Source organism: Macaca nemestrina, chromosome 11, assembly GCF_043159975.1.
Source record: "Macaca nemestrina isolate mMacNem1 chromosome 11, mMacNem.hap1, whole genome shotgun sequence".
In the NCBI taxonomy this organism is placed as follows: domain Eukaryota; kingdom Metazoa; phylum Chordata; class Mammalia; order Primates; family Cercopithecidae; genus Macaca; species Macaca nemestrina.
The window spans coordinates 56167200-56186129 of NC_092135.1; the positions used below are offsets into that span (position 1 = coordinate 56167200).

At 36.8% G+C, this 18930-nt stretch overlaps 1 protein-coding gene across 8 annotated transcripts in view; it reads right to left on the reverse strand.

Annotated features, from left to right (window-relative positions):
• LOC105493206 (coiled-coil domain containing 148) overlaps positions 1 to 18930 on the reverse strand; it is a 285928-nt gene that overhangs the window by 174066 nt on the left and 92932 nt on the right. For 6 of the 8 annotated variants that reach the window (XR_011609794.1, XM_071072801.1, XM_011760724.3 and 3 more), the window contains exons 2-4: positions 16529 to 16591; positions 8475 to 8596; positions 1243 to 1346 (exon numbers count right to left, since the gene is read on the reverse strand). Coding sequence is in view for 6 of the 8 variants with exons in the window: in XM_071072801.1 (XP_070928902.1) it covers positions 1243 to 1346; positions 8475 to 8596; positions 16529 to 16591 (289 nt within the window). In the remaining 2 variants the exon portion in view is untranslated. Of the gene's footprint in view, positions 1 to 1242; positions 1347 to 8474; positions 8597 to 16528; positions 16592 to 18930 lie in introns of those variants that run through there. The other 2 variants (XM_071072803.1, XM_071072806.1) reach the window with 2 other exon arrangements.

The window sequence follows — 18930 nt, forward strand, 5'->3', positions numbered from 1 at the left end:
TATATACATCTCTTCTACCTACCTTAAGAACAACTTAATATACACAGTAAGAAAGATGTGGAATAGCCAAGATTAAAAAAAAAAAAAAGTTTACCCAGTGTCTTCCTTTACATTTGAACTGGAATCAGTGAACACCATAATTAAAGCTTCCTAATGGCTTTCCTTTTTGTCATGTTTCAAGTTATGCACATTTTCAAAAAAAAAAAAATTCCAATGGGCTGAAACATTCTCTCCACAAAAGGTGACTTTTGAGGGATGGGATGGGTCTAATTTCATTGTTTTTATAGTAGATGTATGGTGATGAAGTCCATATAACTCTGTTTTTCTATGTTTTAAGTTACACAATAATGTAAAACCACTTTCAATTATAAGCCTTCTACTTCACAGAGGAGTCACCTGCCAGAATAAGAAACTAATCAACATGAAAAATACCTAAGTCAAAAGTAAAGTTAATGGTATTTAGAAACTTTACTTGGAATAAGACCACAGAAATTACCTCTTTTGATATAAATGTTTTAAAATGCACATTTTAAAAGCACACTTTATAAACATCATCACTAAAAGAAGTATATATGCTATAAATGAAGGAGAAACACATCTGCCTTCTTTTTTTGCCTTGACTTTTGAAAAAAACTAATTTTTCAAAGATTACAATTAAGATCAACTGTAGAAGCAATATTTCATTTTAATTTATCTTTATGTGACTGCAGGAAATAATAACAAAAGTCAAAAAGCAAACTTGAGTAAGTTAGTAATGATGCAGTCACACCCGGAAACCATTTGCAACTTGAACTCCTTGTTCAATACATCCATGTATTAAAAGCATTTACATCTCTCCTATGTATTCTACTATATAAAAATGAATATGATAAGATGTTTGCCTGGGATAGGATCTCTACCACTTTATAGGGAAGAAAAAACATGTAACCAAAACATTATAATCCAATATGCTAAGTATGATACAAGTAAATACAAGTATGAGAGTGGGAGTGTGGAAGTGATTGGCACATACAGAAGATTATCTTCTTTCCGAAAGGAGGCAAAAGCCATATTAATATATTCATTGGATTTCAGATTAAGCTGAGGAAATGAAAGGATTTTAATTTAACTCACATTCAAACTGTAACTTTAAATTTTTTATTGCAATGGTTAATTAACATGGAACATTATAGAACATCTGACGAGATAAATGCGATTCCTAGTAATTCCTACATGTTCTTAACTATTTCCTCCAGTTCTTACCTGACTTCATTCAGCCTCTGGTATTCCTGCCACCACACTTGCTTGTGTTGTTTTATTAGTGTTTGTTCTTTGGATATCTTTGAAGTCAACATTGCTTTTCTGATCTAGATTTGGAGGAACAAAAGAGGAGCAACTTCAAAGATTTCAGAATGTGTTTTTCACAAAGAAATGTTTAATCTGAATTTTCTAAGTTAAATAGTCGCTCTTTTTAAATTCTTATTAGTGCATCTTCTAACACAAAATCTACCTAAAATAAGTTTGATTTCTTAAAGCAGGGAGGAGAAAGAAAAATAGTTAGGAATACTGACAACCTTAAGAACTGTTTTTAAAGTACTTATTAAAGGTGAAGTCATTCTATTTTCCATACATGAAATAAATAATACCTTAATTCATATCACCCCAGAAAATTTTTCAAGAGGTCTCATTTCTACCCTTTTGGGTTTATCTTCCCTGTCAGCTATAATAGGCATCTTTATTCACATTTTTGGAGGACAATATTTATTGAATGTATGAGAAGTTAAAAGATGTTGTCAAGATCATAAAGCTCATAAACATCAGAGTAACAAAGAACCTTGATGTTTAGATTGGTTTCTATCTGATCCCTCAGCATAAGATGGGAAAGATTCATTGGATAATTTTTTAGGAGGCCTGGCTTCAACATTTACTAGAAATATGACCTTGAACACACAATTTTAATTTTTCAACTCTATGTACATCTTTGTAAACAAAATTTTTTAATTTAAGCAAATATTTATTTGATGATACTTAAAGAAATATGAAAAATCATGTAACATTGAAATCTAAATCTTCAACTGAACTTATTTTTTCCTCAATTTTATGACTTTTAAAAAATGTAGCACATAATGAATGCTTTTGGGTTTCAGCTGAAAGGTTATATCAGCCCTGGATCTATTTGCCTTAGATCCATTTCTGGCTGTTTGCCTGATCTGCTCCATCTCACAGAGCAGCCTGTGTTTCTCAGGCAGCCCTATCGGTTGGCTTCAGCCAAAGCAAGACCCTGGCATGGGAGACTGAAGGCAGGGAAGAAAGGAGAAGCCGAAGGATTACATCATCTTGCCTTCTCTACTCTCACAGGGTCTCCAGGAGCATTTGCTCATATCCATTGCCCCAACTTTTCTCTGAACAGTTCCGCTACGTTCCAACTATCTCTAGGTAACCTCACCCCAGGAATGTGGCATGGCCTTGCTTCTTCTGTATGCCCCTCTGACCTACGGATGGCAGTGACTTCCTGTTCTTGTCAACTTCTGTATTGCCTCCCAGTCCTCTGCCTTCTCATGCTATCACCTGCATAACCATCTTCCTACATTAAAAATCCCTCTACTCCAAATCCTCAAGTGATGTCTGTTCCCTGGTTAGACTCTAACTGATACTCATGTGTACTCCAAACTCAAGTATTCCATATTAACAATTTTAAACTACAAAATTGTAAATCAGAAACTTGATGAAATACACATTTTTCATAATTTCTCTGCTGTTAAAGCACTTAGTACCCTACAAGCTTTAAAGGATCAATACTGGAGATGTAAAGACTTCAGAAGACAAGTTCTAAAAAGGAATCTTTATAATGCATGCTATTTCCAGCCGTCATTCACTGATTGCTTTAACCTTGAGTTTATCTTTCTGCTGTTCTGGTTACTGATTCAAAATTAGGGATATAAGAAAACAACCCAAAGATTACTTTTAAAAACTACAAAGTCAAAGTCAAATATTTTCCTAAGAAGGTCTTAAGAGTGTTACAATTATAAAATTTAGGAGGGAAGTACATTTTTAAAAGCACAGGACACTGCAGAAAAACATTCAGCAGTCTCTATTTTACCTACCAAAAAATACAAGTAAACAGTATTTCTAAAATCTGACATTTTAATGTTCGCTTTAAGAATGCTTAAAACTCATTCTAGCCATTTACCATACACAGGATCTAAAGTTTGTTGCAACAGATATAATTAATTTTAAAATCTAATTTTAAAATTAGATTTCTTTGGCATATTTGGTACACATTGTACAAAAAAATTAAAATACATTGGTGAAAGACGGGGACACATTTTCATAGTTTGTAAAAAAAATCAATGCTCTCGCCTTTGGGCGCAGGGAAAGTCCAATTACGTAGACAATAAAAGTCAAAATAAAGCTAATATTTTTCACTAGACAATTCCAATATTTTGCACAACACACTGATTTTTTTTATAAATTCACTCATTGATTCCCCTTCTATCCTCGGGCCAAAAATGAAAAAATAAAATAAAATAAAGTCTTAAAAAGAGCAAAAAGATTTAAAGTTCTATCTTTACCAACAGAGAGATGTCTAGGTGATTCCAATTCATTTTACTGGGCAATATGCCATATAAAGTCAATACTTAGGGTGGATGATAATTTGTGCAGAATGCTGATGATTCAAAAATACTCTGGAAAAATGACAAAACAATGAATTCACAAAAGACTTAGAAACCAGAGGTTTCCTGTATATGACTTATTGTGATGGTCCAAGATAATAAAACCTAAATAGGCATCTTGAAATATTACAAAAGTCCTTTGAATCAGAAGATCCATCTTTTGAGACAGATGTCAATAACTAGTAGACAACTGGTTACATGTATGTGTATGTTTGTCAAATGTCACTGGGATGTACGTTTGAGATATATACATTTTACTACATGTGAGTTATAACTCAATTAAGAACTGTTAACACAAATAAAAAGAAAAAAACAACTACAGTAAGATGCAATTTCTCATTTATCGGATTGGCAAAAACTCAGTTGTTTAACAAAACACTCTGTGAAACTAAAGAAAGCATGTTCCCTCTAATATTGCTAGTGGGAATACAAAGTGATACAACCCCCACAGAAGGGAATTTGGAGATGTATCACAAGATTTCACATGGATTTATCCGGTGACCTAGCAGCTTCATTTATAGAAATTCATCTGAAAACTATATTGGTGAAAGTATAAAAGATATATGCACAAACCTATTCACTGCAGTACCATTTGTAATAGAAAAAGATTAGAGCACAAAACTTCCATCAATAAGTGTTCTTGCCAAAATTAATTGAACTTGAATCTGATCAAGTCCCTAAATATAACTATCAATTTACTGGAAACACAAGAAACAGAAAAATATGTTGAATGGCACCACCAGGATGTAATCTGCCTAATTCAGACTATAAGACAAACAATACAATTTCTTCAAAAAATAAATTACAAAATACAAGAGGATAGAGGAGCAAATCTAAAAAAAATGTTATAATGTACAGATCATATCTAGAAGCTGATTTAAATAAACTTTAAGACAAAATTTTTGAGATAATCAGGAAAATTTAACACTACATATTTGAAATTATTAAGACAATAACATTTTTAGACATGGTAATAGTATTACAGGATTTTTAAAAATCTTTATTATTTCAGCAATACATGTTGAAATATTTATGAGCGAAATATTATGATGTCTGTGATTTGCTTCAAAACAATCTGGCACAGGGGGTGGTTTGTGGGTAGGAGTATAGAGGAAACAATGGTCAAAAGTTGATCATTGTTGAAGCTGAATGATGTGACATGGAGATTCACTATACCATTCAATCCACTTGTTCATATGTTTATAATTTTCTATAACATTTTTTAAAAGAATTAATGAAGCCTTGAGCTGTACAAGAAGTATCTAAGCAAAGATATTCAAATTTAAAAATAATTGTAAAGATCTTTTTAACAGCTAATACACTGGGAATGAACAGTTACACACAATGTACCAAAATTGGTCTCAGTTTTTAGCCCAACTCTATTATTTGTTTTCAGGTTCAATCTCAGCCTTTGAAAGACTAGATCACTGACTGTCCACTTCAGTCTTATATGGTTGGCATCCAAGAAATTGTGCATGATCAATGACACAGTGATTATATAGATGACCATCACATCTAGCTTGTTAATAATATCAGTAGTATAAATCAGACAGGTAACTATGCATTCTAGATGTAACTTGAAGCAATAATCTCTTTTTGTGCTTTAAATGTTAATATTTTATCATTTTATTTAAATATGTTTATATTTAATATTGCCAGAGAAAAGTGCTGTAATAATTAACAATGATTATTAAAACTGTAAATTACATGTCTAAAAAAAGAGTGCACGTAAATGGTAAAATAAACAGGGAAGTAGGCCAATAACTAATACAAATATTAAGAGAGAATGTGTTAGCTATGAAACATTAAGAATAATAATATGTTCTTTTTGAGCCTACATATTTTTAATTCAAGTAATATATGAAAGAATAACAGAGATACTATTTTAATCATAATTCTAGTTAGTGTGGATTGTTTTTTATCTTAGCATTCAGGACATTAAAAAAAAAACTTTGAGTTGTATTTAATTTCCATTTATTTAATTCCACTTAAGCCATGAGTCTTTTAAGAAAAAGTCCTATTTGGCAATTGTTCACAACTTACAAGAATAAATTAAAAGCAAAATGTCAACTTGCCACCTTTAAATTAAATTAGAAGGGAAGACTCCAAAAAATAATGTACAACAATATTCCCAATGCATTTTCCTTAATCCAGATATAATAAAAAATGAAAACTGCATGAAGAAAAAAAAGCAAGTGTTAGAAAATGATGAAGTACCTAGGACACATTTTGTTCTCACTAACTGAAATTCAAAACAACAGACATTCCAAAATGCTTTAAAAGGACAATTCCTTATCATCATGAATCTACGGAGACTGAAAATGGAAGCAAAAGCTTGTCAAAATGATTGCTACAGACTGTGAACCGTTTTCATTAGTTAAAGACATGGGATTTTTTTGAGACTTGCCAAGCTATGAATCCCAGGTACACAGTTATTTCTATAAAAGCTTCTTCCTGAATTACATTCCGCTATGAACAAAAAGGTTACTGATCTTATTTAAAATGCCAGTTGAAAGTGAGCATCTGTTTAACCTCACAAATATGTAAATACAGTGACCAGAGTGGCAATCTAGCAGCTGACAGTGCTGAGAAATTATTGTTCCTGCACTTGATACCAAACTATAAAGACCACAATAATAATTAAAAATCTGAAATATATTGATTCTTTCATAATGAGTCTGTCACCAAAGAGAAATTCACTTTGACAAAATACTGATTTTAACACTCAACCATTCTACATTCAGTCAAAATATCTTTTTTGGTACATCTCGAATGGATGGATGGATGGATAGTATTAGAAATATAAGTGTGTATATATACATACATGAATATTTATCTATTCCAGTACTGACAAGGGTGTAGAGAATACATTTGTTTGGTATCTTCATTAAAACAATACCTTGGGAAAGAAATTTGGTAACAAGTCTCAAAAACACTAAAAAACACTCACATTTTTGATCCAGATGTCCCAATCATGGGAATTTTTCCTATGAGAGTAGAGGATTCTAAAACATGAAAAGTCTCTATGCTTGAAGTAGCATAATTTCTATTATCACAAAATTGGGTACATCTCAAATATCTAAAAATTGGGGTGGGATAATGCATGCATCATTTTCTCTTCGGAGTACTTGTCACTCCTGTTTTTGCCTAGTTAATTCTTTTGTATTATATTTTTAATTGACATATTGTAATTGTGCATATTTATGGGCACAATTTGATGTTTTGATACATATATATGTTATATAAAAATATACATTAAATCAGGGTATTTAGCACAGCCATCGTCACATGCATTTATCATTTTTTTTGTGGGGAGTATATTCAACAGCCTCTCTTCTGTTTTGTAACATACAATACCTTACTGTTATTCATCCTCACCCTACTGTGCAATAGAACACCAGAACTGATTCTTCCTATCTCATTGTAACTTTGTACTTTATTGGCCTTGAGATCCCAATTCCAATATCCCTTCCTCAGAAAAGCCTTCCCTAACCACTCAGTAAAGATCAAATCCTATTATACACCAGACAGCATGGTTTTTATTGCAGTTTATACTTTGGATAATTTTACTTCCAGGCTTATTTGATAAACACTGACTCCTCTCCCTCCCCCAGCAAACAGTAAATTTCATAAAGGCAAGGGCTGTATTTTGCTTACCATTGTATCTTCAAGGCAAATAGTAGACACATAATAAATATGTACTGGCTTGAACAATTAAATATTTAAAAGATTATGTGACAGACTGTTAGGGATAAAAGTGTACATGATTTCATGTCTATGCTTATCATGGGAAAAATAAAACGTGTCTATGCTTATCATGGGAAAAATAAAATAAAATGTGTAAAATGTGTAACACGTATATGTTTATATATACGTGTACAATAAACAGAAGTCAGGAATATGAAAAGTTTTGTTAGGATAATAGTAATATAAGTGACTTTACCACAAAATTTCTTTGAATGTTCCCATAACATTAACTTATTTTAAAGTTATATAGACCATAAATAATGCCCTGGCTTTTAAGTGGTTGCCTTAGTTGGAGGAGATATAGCCCATGAATATATGGTAATCTCTCCAGAATAGAGTATCAAATGTGCTTTGAAATCATAACAATTGCCTTCTATAAAAAAAGATATTAACAATAAAAGGCAAAATGAACAAACCATGAAAATTATTAATACAAACAACATGCAAATTATGTAACAAGTTGCTTCACCTAACCTGTTTTTACTGCAGCCAAGTAATGAAAATACTGTTTTCAATGAACTCTATTATTTCCACAAGAAAGAATCATACTGTGTGAGTAATCCTAAACTATACATGGTCCTAAAATATTGTGCAAAATCACTTGCACATAATCTCGTTTCAAATCTAGCCTAGGTTCACCCTGGCTTGGAACATATCTTTAAGCCAAAAACGGAATTCTAGAAAAGAGAGCACCTGAGGACATATTTGTATAGTGTTGGAGAAGGAGCCTTAATCAGATAATAGTCAGCAGCTGGTAATTACTAACAATTTTTATTCTTCAGATTAAGTTGGAAGTTGTTGAAAGCTAATAAAATAACTGTCTTTCAAAAAATAAAGTTGAATTCAGACCTCAAAGAGTTGTTCTGAACATTAAATGGGTAATGAATGCATGTAAACTATATAATGGTGTCTGAGAGCATTCAATAAATGTTAGCTGCTATTCACTATTATTACTATTTGGGAGTTTCTAACAACTATTTGGAATGTCATTTATTTTCACATTTACATTGTAAATACTTTCTAGCAATTGAATTTTCTAAAACTAGAAAAACACATATACACATAACTTCTAACCTTTAGCTCTGCAGAGGCAGAAGCTAATTTCTTTGCTTCAGTTAATACACGCAATTGTTGATAGTCTACTGGTTTGTACTTGGTGTTTCTCATCTCATTTTTCATATGCAATACCAGATGATCTATTAGGTATAAAAATAGAAAAATGACAAAGAAAGAATATCATGTTATTGGAAGTCAAAATATAATTAGGGCAACATGTCAACTTCAGATCTTATTTTTAAATATTTTTAAGCAAACACAAGAAATAATATATTACAATATTGATAATATATTTGAGGCCTCTATTTCTAGAAATTATTATAATATAGCCCCTTTATTTCTTGCACAACATTACTTCTGAAAGGGTACAGAGGGAATGCTTTCAGCTAAATTAGTACTGTATATTGAAGATTTTAGAAAATTATAATGCCAAGCTACAACGTATGATGACTGTTAACCCATTCTTTTTATTTAAAATGTGATAGACATCAACTGTGAATATTAAGTATCACATCATTATAAATCAAATTATATAAATAGATTTTTCAATCATAGATGCATTTTTAACTTAGAAAAATCAAAATAATTTTAATTAAATTTGAAAAAAGGTTGAAACTGAAAGCCAAAAGTTTAATACATTGAAAAATATTAAAACCATGTAAGATGTTTGAATAATCTACACCCAAATACATACAATGTCCTAGTCCGGTATGATATGAGCCATTTGGATAAAGCAAAACACAAGCAAGGGTTACTCTAAGTTCAAGTAGCATAAAATATACAATAACTTGAGTAACTCAAACAAAACATGTACTTCCACCTCAATTATATGAATAATTCATCTGTGTCATATAAAGTAATTAGGATTTATTAAGTAAATCATGGATCACATGACTATAGAAAGCTCTCAAATGATTTTAGGCCAATCACAGTGAAAGAAAGCAAGGGTAGGGAGACCTGGCAAGATGGCCAAATAGGAAGAGCTCTAGTCTGCAGTGCCCAGCTAGATCAATGCAGAAGGTGGGTGATTTCTGCATTTCCAACTGAGGTACCTGGCTCATCTCACTGGGACTGGTTAGACAGTGGGTGCAGCCCATGGACAGCAAGCCGAAGCACAGTGGGGTGTCACCTCACCCAGGAAGCACAAGGAGTTGGGGAACTCCCTCCCCTAGCCAAGGGAAATCATGAGGGACTGTGACATGAGGAATGGTGCACCCCAGCCCAAATACTATGCTTTTCCCATGGTCTTTGCAACCCACAGACCAGGAGATTCCCTTGAATGCCTATGCCACCAGGGCCCTGGGTTTCAAGCACAAAACCGGGCAGCCATTTCAGCAGACACCGAGCTAGCTGCAGGAGTTTTTTCATACCCTAGTGGTGCCTGGAATGCCAGTGAGACAGAACCGTTCACTCCCCTGGAAAGGGGGCTGAAGCCAGGGAGCCAAGTGGTCTAGCTCTGTGGATCCCACCCACATGGAGCCCAGCAAGCTGAGAACCACTGGCTTGAAATTCCCGCTGCCAGCATAGCAGTCTGAAGTTGACCAGGAATGATTGAGCTTGGTGGGGGTAGGGGTGTCTACCATTACTGAGGCTTGAGTAGGTGATTTCCCTCTCACAGTGTAAACAAAGCCACAGGGAAGTTCCAACTGGGCAGAGCCCTCTGCAGCTCAGCAAAGCTGCTGTAGACAGACTACCTCTCTAGATTCCTCCTCTCTGGGCAGGGCATCTCTGAAAAATAGGCAGCAGCCTCAGTCAGGGGCTTATAGATAAAACTCCCATCACCCTGAGACAGAGCACCTGGAGGAAGGGGCGGGCGGCTGTGAGTGCAGCTTCACCAAACTTAGACTTCCCTGCCTGTCAGCTCCTTGCAGCGGATCTCCAAGCACAGTGTTCGAGCTCTGCTAGGGGTGAGACTGCCTCCTCAACTGGGTCCCTGACCCGCATGTCTTCTGACTGGGACACACCTCCCAGAAGGGGCAGACAGACACCTCATACAGGAGAGCTCCAGCTGGCATCTGGCGGGTGCCCCTCTGGGACAAAGCTTCCAGAGGAAGGAACAGGCAGCAACCTTTGCTGTTCTGCAGCCTCCACTGGTGATACCCAGGTAAACAGGGTGTGGAGTGGACCTCCAGCAAACTCCAGCAGACCTGCAGCAGAGGGGTCTGACTGTTAGAAGGAAAACTAATGAACAGAAAGGAATAGCATCAACATCAACAAAAAAGAAACCCCAGCCAAAGGTCACCAACATCAAAGACCAAAAATAGACAAATCCACAAAGGTGGGGAGAAGCCAGTGCCAAAAGGCTGAAAATTCCAAAAACCAGAATGCCTCTTCCCCTCCAAAGGATCACAACACCTCACCAGCAAGGGAACAAAACTGGATGGAAAATGAATTTGACAAATTGACAGAAGTAGGTTTCAGAAGATGGGTAATAACAAACTCCCCCAAGCTAAAGGAGCATGTTCTAACCTCATTCAACGAAGCTAAGAACCTTGAAAAAAATTAGTCAAACTGCTAACTAGAATAACCAGTTTAGAGAAGAACATAAATGATCTGATGGAGCTGAAAAACACAGCACAAGAACTTCATGAAGCATACACAAGTATCAACAGCTAAATGGATCAAGCAGAAAGAAGGATATCAGAGGTTGAATATCAACTTAATGAAATAAAATATGAAGATAAGATTAGAGAAAAGAGAATGAAAAGGAACAAACAAAGCCACCAAGAAATATGGGACTATGTGAAAAGACCAAACCTATGTTTGATTGGTGTACCTGAAAGTGACAGAGAGAATGGAACCAAGTTGGAAAACACTCTTCAGGATGTTATCCAGGAGAACTTCCCCAACCAAGTAAGACAGGCCAACACTCAAATTCAGGAAATACAGACAACAACACAAAGATACTCCTCCAGAAGAGCAACCCCAAGACACATAATTGTCAGATTCACCAAGGTTGAAATGAAGGAAAAAATGTTAAGGGCAGCCAGAGAGAAAGGTTCGGTTACCCACAAAGGGAAGCCCATCAGACTAACAGTGGATCTCTCTGCAGAAACCCTACAAGCCAGAAGACAGTGGGGGCCAATATTCAACATTCTTAAAGAAAAGATTTTCAACCCAGAATTTCATATCCGGCCAAACTAAGCTTCATAAATGAAGGAGAAATAAAATCCTTTACAGACGAGCAAATGCTGAGAGATTTTGTCACCACCAGGACTGCCTTACAAGAGCTCCTGAAGGAAGCACTAAATACAGAAAGGAACAACTGGTACCAGCCACTGCAAAAACATACCAAATTGTAAAGACCATCGGCACTATGAAGAAACTGCATCAACTAACAGACCAAATAACCAGTTAGCATCATGATGACAGGATCAAATTCACACATAACAATACTAACCTTAAATGTAAATGGGCTAAATGCCCCCAATTAAAAACACAGACTGACAAACTGAATAAAGAGTCAAGACCCAACAGTGTGCTCTATTCAGGAGATCCATCTCATATGCAAAGATACACACAGGCCCAAAATAAAGGGATGGAGGAATATTTACCAAGCAAATGGAAAGCAAAAGAAAAAAAAAAAGCAGGGGTTGCAATCCTAGTCTCTGACATAACAGATTTTAAACCAACAAAGATCAAAAGAGACAAAGAAGGGCATTACATAATGCTAAAGAGATCAAAGCAACAAGAAGAGCTAACTATCCTACATATATATGCACCCAATACAGATTCATAAAGCAAGTTCTTAGAGACCTACAAAGAGACAGACTCCCACGCAATAATAATGGGAGACTTTAACACCCCACAGTCAATATTAGACAGATCAACAAGACAGAAAATTAAGGATATTCAGGACTTGAACTCAGCTCTGGACCAAGCAGACCTAATAGACAGCTACGGAACTCTCCACCCCAAATCAACAGAATATACATTCTTCTCAGCACCACATCACACTTACTTTAAAATTGACCACAGAGTTGGAAGTAAAACACTCCTCAGCAAATGTAAAAGAATGGATATCATAACAGTCTCTTAGATCACAGTGCAATCAGATTAGAACTCAGGATTAAGATACTCACTCAAAACTACACAACTACATGGAAACTGAACAACCTGCTCCTGAATGACTACTGGGTAAGTAACAAAATTAAGGCAGAAATAAATAAGTTCTTCGAAACCAATGAGAACAAAGACACAATGTACCAGAATCTCTGGGACACATTTAAAGCAGTGTTTAGAGGGAAATTTATCTCACTAAATGCCCACAAGAGAAAGCATGGAGAAGATCTAAAATTGACACCCTAATATCACAATTAAAAGAACTAGAGAAGCAAGAGCAAACACATTCAAAAGCTAGCAGAAGACAAGAAATAACTAAGATCAGAGCAGAAATGAAGGAGCTAGAGACAAGAAAAACCCTTCAAAAAAATCCATGAATGCAGGAGGTGGTTTTTTGAAAAAACTAACAAAATAGACCGCTAGCCAGACTAATAAAGAAGAAAAAAGAGGAGAATCAAATAGACACAATAAAAATTGATAAAGGGTATATCACCAATGATCCCACAGAAATACAAACTACCATCAGAGAATACTATAAATACCTCTATGCAAATGAACTAGAAAATCTAGAAGAAATGTATAAATTCCTGGACACATACACCCTCCCAAGTCGAAACCAGGAAGAAGTTGAAAAGTTCTGAAATTGAGGCAGTAATTAATAGCTTGCAAACCAAAAAAAGTCCAAGACCAGATGGATTCACGGATGAATTCTACAAAGGTACAAAGAGGAACTGGTACCATTCCTTCTGAAACTATTCCAAACGATAAAAAAGAGGGAATCCTCCCTAACTCATTTTATAAGGCCATCATCATCCTGATAGCGAAACCTGGCAGAGACTCAACAAAAAAATAAAATTTCAGGCCAATATCCCTGATGAAAATCAATGCAAAAATCCTCGATAAAATACTGGCAACCGAATCCAGCAGCATGTCAAAAAGCTTATCCACCACGATCAAGTTGGCTTCATTCCAGGGATGCAAGGCTGGTTCAACAAAATGCAAATCAATAAACGTAATTCATCACATAAACAGAACCAATGACAAAAACCACGTGATTATCTCAATAGATGCAGAAAAGGCTTTTGATAAAATTCAACAGCCCTTCATGCTAAAGCTCTCCATAAACTAGGTATTGCTGGAACAGATCTCAAAATAATTAGAGCTATTTATGATAAACCCACAACCAATATCATACTGAATGGGCAAAAACTGGAAGCATTCCCTTTTAAAGCTGGCACAAGACAAGGATGCCCTCTCTCACCACTCCACTTCAACATAGTATTGGAAGTTCTGGCCAGGGCAGTCAGGCAAGAGAAAGAAATAAAGGGTATTCAAATAGGAAGAGAGGAAGTTAAATTGTCTCTGTTTGCAGATGACATGATTGTATATTTAGAAAACACCATCATCTCAGTCCAAAATCTCCTTAAGCTGATAAGCAACTTCAGCAAAGTCTCAGGATACAAAATCAATGTGCAAAAGTCACAGGCATTCCTATACACCAATAATAGAGCACAAAATCATGAGTGAACTCCCATTCACAATTGCTACAAAGAGAGTAAAACACCTAGGAATACAACTTACAAGTGATGTGAAGGGCCTCTTCACAGAGAACTACAAACCACTACTCAAGGAAATAAGAGAGGACACAAACAAATGGAAAAATAGTCCATGCTCATGGATAGGAAGAATAAATATTGTGAAAATGGCCATACTGCCCAAAGTAATTTATAGATTTAATGTTATCCCTATCAAGCTACCATTTACTTTCTTCACAGAATCAGAAAAAAATACTTTAAACTATTATGGAACCAAAAAAGAGCCCGCATAGCCAAGACAATGCTGGGCAAGAACAACAAAGCTGCAGGCATCATGCTACCTGACTTCGAACTATACTACAAGGCTACAGTAACCCAAACAGCATGGTACTGGTACCAAAAAAGATATGTAGACCAACAGAACAGACCAGAGGCCTCAGAAATAAAGCCACACATCTAAAGCCATCTGATCTTTGAAAAATCTGAAAAAACAAGCAAATGGGGAAAGGATTCCCTATTTAATAAATAGTGTTGGGAAAATTGGCTAGCCATATGCAGAAAACTGAAACTGGATCTCTTCCTTACACTTTATACAAAAATTAACTCAAGATGGATTAAAGACTTAAATGTAATACCTAAAACCATAACAATCCTAGAAGAAAACCTAGGCAATACCATTCAGGACATAGGCATGGGCAAAGACTTCATGACTACAACACCAAAAGCAATGGCAACAAAAGCCAAAATTGACAAATAGGATCTAATCAAAATATAGAGCTTCCGCATAGCAAAAGAAACTATCATCAGAGTGCACAGGCAACCTACAGAATGGGAGAAAAATTTTGCAATTTATCCATCTGACAAAGGGCTAATATCCAGAATCAATGAAGAACTTAAACAAATTTACAAGAAAAAAACAACCTCATCAAAAAGTGGGTGAAGGACATGAACAGACATTTCTCAAAAGAAGACATTTATGCAGCCAACAAACATATGAAAAAAAAAAAAAGCTCATCATCTCTGGTCATTAGAGAAATACAAATCAAAACCACAGTGAGATACCATCTCATGCCAGTTAGAATAGTGATCATTAAAAAGTCAGGAAACAACACATGCTGGAGAAGATGTGGAGAAATAGGAATACGTTTACACTGTTAGTGGGACTGTAATTAGTTCAAACATTGTGGAACACAGTGTGGTGATTCCTCAAGGATCTAGAACCAGAAATACCATTTGATTCAGCAATCCCATACCTATATATACGGTATATACCTAGAGGATTATAAATCATTCTACTATAAAGACACATGCACATGTATGTTTATTGCGGCACTGTTCACAATAGCAAATACTTGGAACCAACCCAAATTCTCATCAATGATAGACTGGTTGAAGAAAATGTGCCACATATACACCATGGAATGCTAAGCAGCCATAAAAAAGGATGAGTTCATGTCCTTTGCAGGGATATGGATGAAGCTGGAAACCATCACTCTCAGCAAACTAACACAAGAACAGCAAACCAAACACTACATGTTCTCACTCATAAGTGGTAGTTGAACAATAAGAACACATGGACACAGGAAGGGGAACATCACACACTGGGGCCTGTTGGGGGCTGGGGGGCTAGGGGAGGGATAGCATTAAGAGATTATACCTAATGTAGAGGATGGGTTGCTGGGCGCAGCAAACCACCATGGCATATGTATACCTATGTAACAAACCTGCACGTTCTGTACATGTTCCCCAGAACATAAAGGAGGAGGAGGAGGAGGAGGAAGAAGATGAAGAAGAGGAGGAGGAGGAGGAGGAGAAGGAGAAGGAGGAGAAGGAGAAGGAGGAGAAGAAGAAGAAGAAAGAAGAAGAAGGAGAAGAAGGAAGAAGAAGGAGAAGAAAGAAGAAGAAGGAGGAGAAGAAAGAAGAAGGAGGAGAAGAAAGAAGAAGAAGGAGGAGAAGAAAGAAGAAGGAGGAGAAGAAAGAAGAAGGAGGAGAAGAAAGAAAAAGAAGGAGGAGAAGAAAGAAGAAGAAGGAGGAGAAGAAGAAAGAAGAAGGAGAAGAAGACAAAAGAAGAAGAAGAGGAAGGGGAAGGGGAAGGGGGAGAAGGAGAAGGAGAAGGAGGAGGAGGAGGAGGAGAAGGAGAAGAAGGAGAAGAAGGAGAAGAAGGAGAAGGAGAAGAAGGAGAAGAAGGAGAAGGAGAAGGAGGAGGAAGAAGGAGGAAGAAGGAGGAAGAAGGAGGAAGAAGGAGGAAGAAGGAGAAGGAGAAGGAGAAGGAGGAGAAGGCGGCAAGGGTATCCTGACCACTGTTAAGGATTAAAACAAACCCATTGTAAGGAACTGGCCAGTCATTCAACGTAACCAGAAAGTAAGCTTTCCATTATTTAAATATTTGAAAAATCAACATTCCAATTGTATATCATTTCAAAAGTACATAATCCAGTGCAAATAATAAAACAGAGTTGGAAGTAGGAAAAATACCTGAGCTATCATTTCTCTGAATTGTCATGAAGGGTCGGTCTCTTTGATTCATTTTTTCCATATCTGTTAAGGAAACAAGAGAGAACTAAAATTTCATAATATTATTTTATAAATGTTTTTAAAGCTGTGTTACTTGAAGTATTTTTAAAAGTAAGACCCAGGACTGGGTGCCATAATGCTTTTTATTTTATTAAAATGTGCTTTTCTTGCCCCTAGAAGCCTCCCTCCATTAGTGTTTTTCTGTGCCTTTCTTGTTCTTGGTCCACTCTTTCCTATTTTTTCCCTCTTAATTCTCCCCTGCTGGATTGTTCCAGTGACTGATAAAAATTTTGTTATTAGAAAGTTGTTATGTGTTTTATTTTGTGTTCCTGGGAGGAAAGAAATTACCTAAATTGAAGAATAAATTATTCACTACTTCTATTACAACTATTATCCACTTTTGATAGATATAGAGATGCAGGGACACGGAGCAAGATGGCCGAATAGGAACAGCTCCAGCCTCCAGTTCCCAGCGCAAGCGACACAGAAGATGGGTGATTTCTGCATTTTCAACTGAGGTACCGGGTTCATCTCAATGGCGAGTGCCGGACAATCGGTGCTGGTCAGCTGCTGCAGCCCGACCAGCAAGAGCTGAAGGAGGGCAAGGCATTGCCTCACCTGGGAAGTGCAAGGGGGAAGGGAATCCCTTTTCCCAGCCAAGGGACAATGAGACATACAACACCTGGAAAATCGGGTAACTCCCACCCTAATACTGCACTTTACCAAGGGTCTTAGCAAACGGCACACCAGGAGATTATATCCCACACCTGGCCCAGAGGGTCCCACACCCACGGAGCCTCCCTCATTGCTAGCACAGCAATCTGAGATCTAACTGCAAGGCAGCAGCGAGGCCGGGGGATGGGCACCGGCCATTGCTGAGGCTTAAGTAGGTAAACAAAGCCGCCAGGAAGCTCAAACTGGGTGGAGCCCACCGCAGCTCAAGGAGGCCTGCCTGACTCTGTAGACTCCACCTCTGGGGACAGGGCATAGCTAAACAAAAAGCAGCAGAAACCTCTGCAGATATAAATGACCCTGTCTGGCAGCTTTGAAGACAGTAGTGGATCTCCCGGCATGGAGGTTGAGATCTGAGAACGGACAGACTTCCTGCTCAAGTGGGTCCCTGACCCCTGAGTAGCCTAACTGGGAGACATCCCCCACTAGGTGCAGACCGACACCTCACACCTCACACGGCAGGGTACACCCCTGAGGTGAAGCTTTCAGAGCAAGAATCAGAGAGCAACTCTTGCTGTTCAGCAATATTCTATCTTCTGCAGCCTCCACTGCTGATACCAGGCAAACAGGGTCTGGAGTGGACCTCAAGCAGTCTCCAACAGACCTACAGCTGAGGGTCCTGACTGTTAGAAGGAAAACTAACAGAAAGGACACCCACACCAAAACCCCATCAGTAAGTCACCATCTTCAAAGACCAAAGGCAGATAAAACCACAAAGATGGGGAAAAAGCAGGGTAGAAAAGCTGGAAATTCAAAAAATCAGAGCACATCTCCCCTTTCAAAGTAACACAGCTCATCGCCAGCAATGGATCAAAGCTGGATGGAGAATGACTTTGAAAAGCTGAGAGAAGAAGGCTTCAGTCGATCAAACTTCTCAGAGCTAAAGGAGGAACTATGTACCCAGCACAAAGAAATTAATATTGAAAAAAGAATGGAAGAATGGATAACTAGAATAATCAATGCAGAGAAGGCCATAAACGAACTGATAGGGATAAAAACCCTGACACAAGAAATACATGACAAATGCACAAGCTTCAACAACCGACTCGATCAACTGGAAGAAAGAGTATCAATGATTGAAGATCAAATGAATGAAATGAAGTGAGAAGAGAAGTCTAGAGAAAAAAGAGGAAAAAGAAATGAACAAAGCCTCCAAGAAATATGGGATTATGTAAAAAGACCAAATCTACGTCTGATTGGGGTGCCTGAAAGTGACAGGGAAAATGGAACCAAGTTGGAAAACATTCTGCAGGATATTATTCAGGAGAATTTCCCCAACTAGTCAGGCAGGCCAACATTCAAATTCAGGAAATACAGATGACAACAGAAAGATACTCCTCGAGAAGAGCAACTCCAAGACACATAATTGTCAGATTCACCAAAGTTGAAATGAAGGAAAAAATGTCAAGGGCAGCCAGAGAGAAAGGTCGGGTTACCCACAAAGGGAAGCCCACCAGACTAACAGCAGATCTCTTGGCAGAAACTCTACAAGCCAGAAGAGAGTGGGGGCCAATATTCAACATTCTTAAAGAAAAGAATTTTCAACCCAAAATTTCATATCCAGCCAAACTAACTTTCATAAGTGAAGGAGAAATAAAATCCTTTACAGACAAGCAAATTCTTAGAGATTT